The 11629-nt window shown below is 30.9% G+C and overlaps 1 protein-coding gene across 1 annotated transcript; it reads left to right on the top strand.

Annotated features, from left to right (window-relative positions):
- Positions 1-235: 235 nt before the first annotated feature.
- On the top strand, positions 236-7933 carry LOC111921397 (protein DETOXIFICATION 24). The gene is made up of 9 exons (XM_023916972.2): positions 236-493; positions 3514-3773; positions 4773-5314; positions 5830-5916; positions 6013-6069; positions 6383-6621; positions 7229-7347; positions 7449-7535; positions 7651-7933. Exons 2-9 carry the CDS (start codon positions 3525-3527, stop codon positions 7723-7725), a joined length of 1455 nt encoding a protein of 484 aa, XP_023772740.1. The 5' UTR covers positions 236-493; positions 3514-3524; the 3' UTR covers positions 7726-7933.
- Positions 7934-11629: the final 3696 nt, after the last annotated feature.

Consider the following 11629-nt stretch of genomic DNA (forward strand, 5'->3'; position numbering starts at 1 on the left):
AGGGTAAATATGTACTGTATTTACCAAGTATTTAACTATTATTTTTAATGAAGCTAGCCAAAATAATAAATGTGTTTGATTTTGAAACCACCAATATCATTGTGAAAATGTTATTTTTCTTTTAAACTATAGGGGACCATTTGTAAAAAAAAAAAATCTAAAAGAACAATTTTAACAATCTCAGCCACCTACGTCGATGAATAAAGTGGACCAATGAGAACACAACCATATTTTTCGGACAAATCCAAATCCCTAAACAATAATCTTCGTTTACTTTTGATTTTTGAAGGGGTAGGTACACTAATTCTTCACGAGTCATATATATACCAATCCTTTTTGCTCTATGTATCAAAATTCCAAACCCACGTCTCCCCTCCGCCTCCCTCCCCTACCCACAGTCACCGGCCACCGCACACCTCCGAAGTGGAAAGAGTTGCTGGCGGTGCTCTCCGGCGTCTGGCGGCGTTGCTCCGGTGCCTGATACCATTAAACAGTAAGTATCTTTTCTCTCTTTTGTCAGATTTCATGTGGGTTTCTATACTTTTTGTAGAGAGGTTTCTATTCTTTTTGCTTACTGATCTTATTGAGTTTGAATGGAAACTCGATTAGAATAGAAAGTGTCTAAGATATATTTATTTAAAGTGTGGATGTTTTAAATGACAAACGAAACTATTAAAGATGTTTAAAAGTTCAAATTTTACATCTAACCATTATGATAAACATATTTTGAGAAAAAAAAATGTTCAAGTTATTTACTTCTAATAAAGTAGCTTTTCAATGTCTTTTAGGCTTTAAAAACAATGAAAAAGGTTTGTACCTTTTGTTGGTGTTTTTCTTATTGAACCTTGTAAATTTATAAAGTCTTGGTTGAAGTATTTTAAATTATTATGGTGGGTATCATATACTTGCAACCAATTGTTAATGTCAAATTTACACAAAAATATAAGAAATTATTATAAATCAAAATTTTATTGGTCCAGTTTGTATATATAATTCAAATGTATAAAAGCATCTCCAACTTTATTTTTGCCATTATAGAGTATAAAATAGATTAAAAGCTCATACCTAGCTTTATTTTACACTCTATAAATAGAAAAATGAATGGTAACATTCTAAATTTAGAGTGTAACTTATACCATCTCCAACATAATTTATTTTTGAGTCTAAAATAAATTTTAACATGAGATTGGACATCATTCTAAACTCTATTTTACACTCTAAAAATAAAGAACGGTAGGAAATGTTTTAATATTTCATAACTTTTAATAAATCAAATCAAGCTTTCTTAATTTGCTAATTGGACCGATGAATCAGCCTAACATTTTTAACTATATATGTGTTTATAAGTTAATAAATACAACACTTTGTCGCTTTTCAATAAATCCGAATACCCAAGTTTTGTGGAATCGAAGTGATATTATCAATTATAGATGTTATTTGATCTTTTTCAATGACCAGCATACTCCTATTATCCTATAATAAACAGCGTTTGACATCCTATCCGATATAACGAAAGCTTTTACCTAAAATAAGAAAATATATATCTAAAAAGAGTAATATAATCAAAATGTGTTCAATTGCATTTATTTTATTTTAAGAAAGTAGTTTCGAGTACTATATAATATAAAGAGTATATAATATAAAGAGGGTAGGTTGTAATGGATGGTGTAGATCCAAACACATGAGATATGGTTAGGTATAGAACATAAACATGGCTCTTGCCACCCATTTTCCCACCTAACACATTAATATACCGAACACTAATATATATATATATATATATATATATATATATATATATATATATATATATATATATATATATATATATATATATATATATATATATATTAAATGACTAAAAGTGTACAACTTTAGATTAACTTATTGATAAAAATTTAATATTATTACTTCTTGTTTATTATAAGAGGGTTGATGTTTATAAATGCTATGTGGGTACATGTATGTTCTTTTAATTTTATAATGTTGGATTTTAATTATTATCATTTTTTTTTTTTTGCTATTTTGATAGTTACATAAGTTATAATGGTTATATCTCAGGGTATTTTATTCTTTTGGTTAGGTCGTGCATAACTGAAATAGTCGAATGACGTATGTTTAGATAAAATATTGTATATATAATATCTATCGTTTGAATCAATTCAATGACTAGTTTATCTTATATTCCAACAAATACTCTTCACAATATCCATTATTTTTATAATATTTGTTAATTTATAATGTTGGGCAGTTTGATAGGAAAATAACTAAAAATGACAAATAGGTAGAAAAGTAGTTTTCTTAAACCATGTTTTCTTATTTAGCCACTTAAGTCAGATATGTCTTGGTTAAATATTTGATGGCTTATTAAAAGATAATAGTTTTAGACAAAACAAACGAAATTTGCTCTTAAAATGCGCAGAAATCGGAACATGTAGATTTTTTTTTTAAAGAAACGCATCACATAAAATATAAACCAAAATACATAGCATATTATTTGAAAATACAGATTTTATTATAAAATAAATAATGTAATTGGTAGCTATTTTTCTTTAAATATATGTATAAAAGCAACGTAAATTAAATAATTATTTTACTTATGTTAACTTCAAATTAAAAATCACATGCTCATCTTATTTTTATATTTTTATTTTCTTAGTACAACGTATTTAATTGTCGGCTATAATACTTTAATTTACGTGACTCATGGATCTGGTCTGAATTCTTTTAATAGACAAAATCATAAAAGTTCAAGAAAACTAAGGTATTTTTCTATTATATTGTTAGATCATCGATGATTAAAATAATAAATCCATCTGTTATTTATTTAATTTGCTACCTACTTCCACTGGCACATAGAAATAAGAGCACTCAGATTTGTCATAATAGTTGTCTGATAGAGTTGCAATTTTACATATCTGTCCTTTTCTATTTATGTCACCAATTGTTGAAAAAGTTTAGCAATCGACAAAATTATTAGCATAAGAGCATCTCCATCATCATATTAAATGTATCTTTATCATCATATACATGTTTTAACAAGATTAAATGGTACACTTTCAATTTTTTTGGGCTTCCTAGCTACTTAGATTTATATTTCTAATAAATTGAATAGTCATTACTCTCTTAATAAATTTACATAATAATTAGAATAATTGTGTTCTGTTTTTTAAGATAAACATGTCTAGCCCACGTTTTTTTTATGCAGGTCATAAAACCTGGGTCGGGGTAAACCCAGTATCATACAACGTATCCTGATTTATGGGTTGTTTAAAACGATCTAAATTTTTAAGATTCAAATTTTTAAGAAATATGAGTTTTTAAATGAGTTTGAATTTTTAATATGCTATTTGGTGGAACCTCTTGATTTTTATACTGAACTATAAAAATGACCACCTATTTTTTATTTATTATTATTTCTTTTACAAATTTTCCAAGTTTTCATTTTGGTTTGACTTGTAATTTTTGTTACGAATTTCGTCCTAACATTTTGAACGAATTTTCCTTTTACAGATTAGTTAACAATGGATAATGGAATTCAAACAAAGCTACTTAGACATGATGAAGAGGAGAATGAAGGTGACTTGAAAGAGAGGGTATGGGCCGAATCGAAAAAGATTTGGAGGGTTGCATTACCCGGTGTAATATCGAGGGTTTGTGCATTTGGAACTATTGTTGTGACTCAATCATTCATTGGCCATATAAGTGACATGGATCTTGCTGCCTATGCACTTGTCCAAACCCTAAGTGTTCGGTTTGTCAATGGAATACTTGTAAGTAAACATTTTTTGTCCTTTTTGTTCTGTCTTTATTTATAATGGATCCCACAAATGACAAAATACATTGCTAAATGCTTAAACTTTCCATTAATATTTATTTAACATAAATATAGTGTCATAATCCATTTGATTAACATTTTCGAAAGTTTATGTTAAACTATCTAATTTGTTGTATTTAGCATAGGTATGAATAGTATTTATTTTCATTTTATGTATTTAATAAACTAAATTAAGAATTTAAATAATAAAAAGTATTTAATATTTTAATACAACTAAAAGAAAAAAAAAATAGATTTTATTAGAGCAAAGAGAGGCAAATTGTAATTAAAATCTCTATTCCAAGAATTATTTAGAGCTTTTACATGATCATAGTAACTTTTAAAATACCTTATTTTAAGGAGACTTTCCACACTTTAAAATACCTTAATGTTAATTAGTCTTCCAAGTCCTTTCAATGGTGGTATTGGTATGTTAGTTTTGCAATTAACTTCTATATCACTACAATACCGTTGATGCTCTAAAAAACGCCACATTTTATTCTTTAAATAGTAATAAATTTTCAAAATTTGCACATTAAAGATGTTTAATAAAAACTAAGCCATTTAGTTTTCAAATGTGCATGTCAATTTTAACTTCTAAATCACTACATTAATGCAGCTTGGATGCTCTAAAAGCTATTCATTATATTTTTCAAATAATGAAAATTTTTTCAACTTACTTTTAACATTAAGAGATTGTTTGATAAAACCGAACCATTTATAGTGCTCAAGTATTTATGGTTAAAAGAATATGGGGTTCTTTAACCATTACGTGGTTATTTAGATTCTTCGAATCGTTCATAGTCTATATCAAATACGTTAAATACTAACCGATTTAGAGGTGACATTCTATATTTCTATTGAGATATTACCTAACAACCTCTTAACCACAAATTGAAAACCAAAATACATTGCTAATTTATCATTATCTTAATCACTATCTTTCAATCAACAGTTGGGAATGTCAAGTGCAACCGAAACCCTATGTGGTCAAGCATTCGGGGCGGGTCAACACCACATGATGGGCATTTACTTGCAAAGATCATGGATCGTTGACTTCTTCACTTTAACAGTTTTACTCCCAATTTTCATCTTCGCTACACAATTATACAGACTCATCGGAGAAGACGAAGGCATAGCTGTAGCCGGTGGCTACGTATCTCTCTGGTTCATCCCCTTCGTCTACAACTTCGTCTTCAGCTTAACGATTCAAATGTTTCTACAAGCTCAATTAAAGAACATGGTGATCGCATGGCTTTCAATTTTCCAATTCGGGATTCATATTCCATTATCATGGCTTTTGGTGTATAAATTAGGGTATGGACTTCCTGGAGCCATGATTGCTTTGTCGACTTCTTCTTGGTTTCTTGTCATCGGAGAATTTATCTACATTTTTGGTGGGTGGTGCCCGCTTTCATGGAAAGGGTTTACAGTTGCTGCGTTTAAAGATTTGGTCCCTGTTGTGAAGCTTTCGATAGCTTCTGGTGTTATGGTGTGGTATGTATGATCAATCTTTTCAAAAAAAGTAAACTATTATTGAATTTTGACTTTTATAGTCAAACTTCTTACATTTCAAGATTAGTTCTTGCTACGGATTTTGTTACAAAATCAAACATCGAAAATGTTCTTTTGGTAAACTGTGTCCTAGAATGTAGTTAGTAATAACCGAGTTTTTCTTAAAATTCTTTATTGATAGCAAAATTTCAATGTTGGAAAAAGTCAAAGTCAAAGGCAATCTATTGTAGTATGTTTCAAGTAAAAGTCAAGACTTTGATTTAGTAGTTCAAAAGTCAAACTTTTTTATATTATTACTGAGTTTTGTCGAGATTTTGTTATAAATGTATTAACATATATCAATTTAAACAATGAAAGTTTGTTATAAAATAAGTAATTAAAGCTCATATTTTATACAAAATAAAAATGAGTTTGACCTCAAAGTCTATTTTATTTATTTATTTATTTAATTTAAATTGTAACTTAACGAATATTTTTTGTGTTATTTCTTATGCTAGTTTGGAGCTATGGTACAATGCTGTGCTAGTCTTACTTGCGGGATACATGGCAAATGCAGAAGTTGCCATTTCTGCCTTTTCCATATGGTATAAATATATACATTTAATTTTAAGAATTTAATCATAATATATATTTATTTAATATATGAAGAAATTGAAATATTTTTATTTTAAATTTTGCAGCTTGAACATCAATGCATGGGAGTTTATGATAAGTCTCGGCTTCTTAGGATCTGCAGTGTACGCACCAATCAATTAAGTCATTTATAAAGCACACTTATTTCAGCATGTTATACATAAAAAATGGAGTAAATTACAACTTTGATCCCTGTGCTTTACAAGAAATCACAAGTTCAGTCCAAATTTTCAGATCTTCCCAATAAAATGACTTCAAATTGTGGACTAAACTTGCAATTTTGAGTAAACCACAGGGACTATATCTGCAATGAAATAAAACTTAAGCACAAAATTTATACTGATCTTGTAATTTTATGAAAAGCATAGGGACCAAATTTGTAATTTATACTAAAAAAATCTTTATATTTTTTTATAGTGTGCGGGTTGCAAATGAACTTGGAAGAGGAAATGCTAAAGCTACAAAGTTCTCGATTAAAGTGTTGTTGGGAACTTCTATCGCGATTGGAACATTCTTTTTTGTTCTTTGCTTGATTTTTGGCAAAAAAATCGCCTACTTCTTTACAGATGATGAACGAGTTGCAGACACTGTTGAGGATCTTTCTTTATTACTTTCGTTTTCCGTGTTGCTGAACAGCATTTATCCAGTTCTTTCAGGTAATTCTATAACCATTTGCATTCAAAATTATATTTCCTATAGTTTTGAAGTATATATAATGGTACATAATTCTTTAACGTTTTAAAATTGTTAATTAAAGAAATATTGTAGACGTGTAGTCGTGAGGACTTTTGGTAAAACTAAATGTCAGTTAAACTAAGAACTTTCTATTTTGGGAAAGAATAGGGTTGACCTTTTTGCCATATAATATTTTGTTAAACTATGAACTTACTATTCTTGGAAAGGTTATGCTTACTTGCTGGATAGTTTTTCCATAATTGGGAACTTTGATTGCGTAATCTGCTAAAACCTAAAAGACTTCGTAAATTGTAAACTTTCTATTCTGGGAAAGTATACGTTTTTAGTGTTGATTGCCTTGGATTCTACAAGATTTTGACTAGTAAAATCTTGTTGTCATCATGGGTTTTGTCAGACTCTGTAAAATATATGATCTTTCTAAATTTGTTTCCTGTGGTTTAAATTATGAACTTTTTTTTTACGCTAGTTTATATAATAATATATATATAAGCCAGATATTTTTATCGAGATTCAAACCTGTAAAATTATATCGATAAATAATAGTAATTTTTTTTTTGTTATCATTAGGCGTGGCTGTTGGAGCTGGAATGCAGGGTACTGTAGCAATCATCAACCTCGTTTGCTATTACGTGATTGGTATTCCAATGGGAGCTTTGTTAGGATATTTAACTGATCTTCAAGTAAAGGTATATAATATATCACAATTAAACCAATGTTACATTAAGTTATTCATTTTTCCTCGTTTTTTTTGAATAAAATATTGAGAATGTATTGTATCAATTTTTAGGGTATATGGATTGGAATGATTGGTGGCATTATAACTCAAACACTTGCACTTATATACTTGACATGGAGGACAGACTGGGATGATCAGGTAAACTTGGGAAAGATGAATGGAATTTTTTTAAACATTAAAAGCTTTTAGCTTCTTGGCATTCATAATTTGATATATTTCTAAAATTAGAAAGTGAATCTTTTTTGTTTTACAGGTTAAGAAAGCTGGCGAACGGTTGAATCGGTTTTACGTGAAATCTTCAGACGAATCTGAGCAGCTTTCTAAATAATGTTCTCAGATCGAAAGATTGTATGTTAAGATATGTTCTAGTTATTAGTATTATTATTTTTTGGATTTTGAAGCTATTGCTGATGATTGAGGGGTTTGATTCTTTGTTGTTTGATAGATGTTCTTTACATTTTATGTTAGGGGAATAAAATTTTCCCTAGTTTAGTCCTTGTCCTATTGATTATTTCTATCTACAATCTTTATACAAAGTTATATGGCTTCAAACTCCAAAGTGCATGATTTTCCTAAGTTATCTATGGTACTCTCTACACAAGGTCTATGGTGCTCGATGACAAGGTCCACGGTGCTCGGACCAATAGGCCAAACCAGAAGGTGACGTGTTTTGGCTTGTGGGCTTGTCCTACAAACAATTTGTTATCAAGTTTTACAAAATTAAGCATTTTATTTTAAAACTTGGTTTTGATGCTTTTAATTTTTTCGCAAACATCCATCACAATAAAAGCATACAACAAAAAAACATTATAATCAACAATAAATAAAAACAATATGTTGCCGAAACTCATACCTATAATTAATTTTTGAGCCATCATAAACTAATTCGGTCAATCCTAGTGTCAAAACAATTTCGAGTAGGACCTGATTATAATATGGTGAGTTGTACTGTCATACTTAAAGACATGTCCTAGTTTACTAACTCTTTGTATTTTCCCTATAAATATTTGTTGAAAGTCAAATTAATAGACAAATAAGAAAACCGATAAATAATAATGAGAATTATATGTCGATTAGTTGTGAATAATAAATCCAATTATTATTAATATGATTACCAATTTCGTCCAGAAACCAGATTAATCCTTCTCAATTAGATCTGATTATAAGAAATGTAGAAGAAGAGTGTCCTATTATTGGACGAAATTAAAAAATTTACAATAATGTAAAATCGCCCTGTTGACGATTGATCTTGATTGTGGAATAAATGCACGGATCGGACTCCTATCCTTAAAGGTTTTTACTTCGTTTCTATTGGCTGTAAGCAACAGAGTAAAATCCCATGATTTAATGTAGATCTATCGATTTCCTACAGCACTAGAAATCGATAAACACATAAAGAACAATCGAAAACTGGAAGAAAAGTCGTAGAAAGAGGGAGAGAGCTTCGAATTTTTTGTGAGTGTGGAATACGGCTCCTAGGGAGCAGTATTTATAGGTGTCGATACCCTAGAAGGCATGAAACGGGCCCTCACATGTCGGCCCCTAGAAACCCTAGGGTGACGATTTACTCTCCAAGTAAGCCGTTTCCTGATCCTTCCAGAATATCCCGACTTGTCCTCCACGAAGTCAATTACAGTTAACCAGTGACCGGATCGGTCAAACTGGCTTGACCCAAACTCATCAAAAATAAAAGCTCCTCAGCTCCCGCGACCGATGTGTCTTGCGAAGTGCAAAGTGCGCCTAAATCACACCATTTCGCGCACTCGTAGTGTTGCTAGGCTAGGCTAGGCGCGCGTATGAGCTTGGCCCATTCCTTTGATCCACTAAAGCCTTTGATGACCTATCAAGGAAATAAGATTATAAACCCACAAAAGTTTCTTTCTCCCACCAATGTGGGATACAAAGGAAATTACCTACATGCAATTCCTTTATATATATAAAGTTCCAACAATCCCTCATCAAGTTGGAAAGTTTCCCTTCACTCAGACAGATGATGTCACTTAGGTTTCACGAAGATTAAAACCTAGTTTAATGAGAACAAACAAGAAGAGATCAATTCGATGGTATCCTTATAGGTTTAAACCACGAATCTTAATGACCTCTCCGGTTTACCCCCCCCCCCCCCCCCCCCTCACATCACAAGTCGTCTTTAAGTTCTCCCTGAGCGCTAATATGGCCATGCACAATAAACCCTTTTCATGACCCTTTAGAAGATAAACCAATAATCTTTACTTGAGGTCGCACCACCTCTAGATCATTTGGAAAAGTTTTACAATATCTTCGTTGCTTAGATGTCTCCAAAACTTTGTTAAGAGTCATAACTCAACCTCGTTCTCGACAACAACCTACTATCCTACCTCACATGGATCTATCATTAATGATAGTACCTTCTATCGTTAGTGATTTCATTGTTACCCTTTAAACTTTAGAATTAGGAGCACAAATACCAAGTTGGGTTTCCATCACTAGGCGATTCTATTGTGGTTTTAGACCCATGACTCTAGTGGTAGATGTAACCAAATCTCTCATCAGATGTTTGGTAAACGGATCTGCCAAGTTTTTACTTGTCTTGACATAGACAACTTTGATGGTATCACTTTCAATTAGTTATCTCATGAAATTGTATCTCAGACCTACATGTCTCGACTTCTCATTATATACCGCATAATATACTTTAGACAGTGTGGCCTTACTGTCACAATACATGGGTATTGAAGGCATTGGAATATCCCACAGGCGGATATACATAAGTAGATCTTGAATCCACTCTGCCTCTTTGTTCGCTACTGCTAAGGCAATTAGCTTTGCTTTAATCGTTGAATGAGCTATGCATGTCTGTTTCTTGCTCACCTAATAAATAGCACCACCAGTTAGAGAATAAATCCAACCACTTGTGGATTTTGAATCACTAGTGTGATTAATCCATCTAGCATCAGAATAACCTTCAAGGATTTTGAATCACTAGTGTGATTAATCCATCTAGCATCAAAATAACCTTCAAGTATACTGTTAGATGACGAATACGTCAACTCAAAAGTACTTGTCCTTTTTAGGTATCCCGGTACTCTACCCACTGCCTTCTAGTGCTCCGTCCTTGGATTAAAAGTATACTGAATCAGTTTTCTTACAACGAATGCGATGTAAGGTTAAGTATAGTGTGTAGCATGCTTCATGCTTCCAACTGCACTAGCATATTCTAATTGACCCACTGCTCGTCCATAATTCACATTTAGTTTCACACTTGAATCAAAAGGAGTTTTGAATTCCTTAATGTTCAAATGTTGAAACTTTTTCATAATTTTCTGTATATTATAAGATTGACTCAGAGAAATCTGACCGTCTATCCTTTTCAACTTGATACCAAGAATTGTATCAACTTCTTCGTCTCGATAATACCTTCTAAGTGAGTATCAATGATCAACATATCATCAACATAAATACATATAACAACTATCACACCCCCAAACCGGATGGCGGAAATGTCGGGGGGGGGGGGGGGGGGTGGAACGATGATCACAGTATCACAATAATTGTATACATTGAAACACACGTACATAAACAACCATCATATCATATGATTATAACAGTTACGTGACCCAAATGTTACTTAGTATCAATATACATTACAAGGTTTGCATGTTATCAAATAAAGTAGTTCTCGTAATGATATTTGGTGTTTTGTCTTTAAGAGTAGCTCCACTAACCCAAGCTTAATTGTTTTCTTGAGATTACATGTTGTTTTAAAAGTCAACATAAAGTTGGTGAGTTCATAAGAGTTCAGTTGTAGAAAAATCCAATATTTTTCCTTTGGTAAAAATCGTATCCTTGTAAAATGTTTTGTATTTGTACGCCTTCAGCGTAAACGAAGAATGTATGTGTGTAGTATGTATCCAAACACATTTATAAAATAAAAGTTCCCATAACTTCTAAACTCATAAAAAGTGTGACTTTTCATGTGATTTTTATTATCCAAAAATCGAGTGTATAAGTAAATAACCATACTTATAAATATAGTATATAAGTAAATAACCATACTTATAAATGTTGTGTGTACATAAGTAACCATACTTATAAATGTTGTGTATAAGTAAATAACCATACTTATAAATGTAGTGTATAAGTAAATAACCGTACTTATAAATATAGTGTATAAGTAAATAACCTTACTTATAAATGTAGTGTATAAGTAAATATCCATACTTAAAAATGTAATATTTGTTCTCAGAGAATCC

The sequence above is a fragment of the Lactuca sativa genome, chromosome 1, assembly GCF_002870075.4.
Source record: "Lactuca sativa cultivar Salinas chromosome 1, Lsat_Salinas_v11, whole genome shotgun sequence".
Classification (NCBI taxonomy): domain Eukaryota; kingdom Viridiplantae; phylum Streptophyta; class Magnoliopsida; order Asterales; family Asteraceae; genus Lactuca; species Lactuca sativa.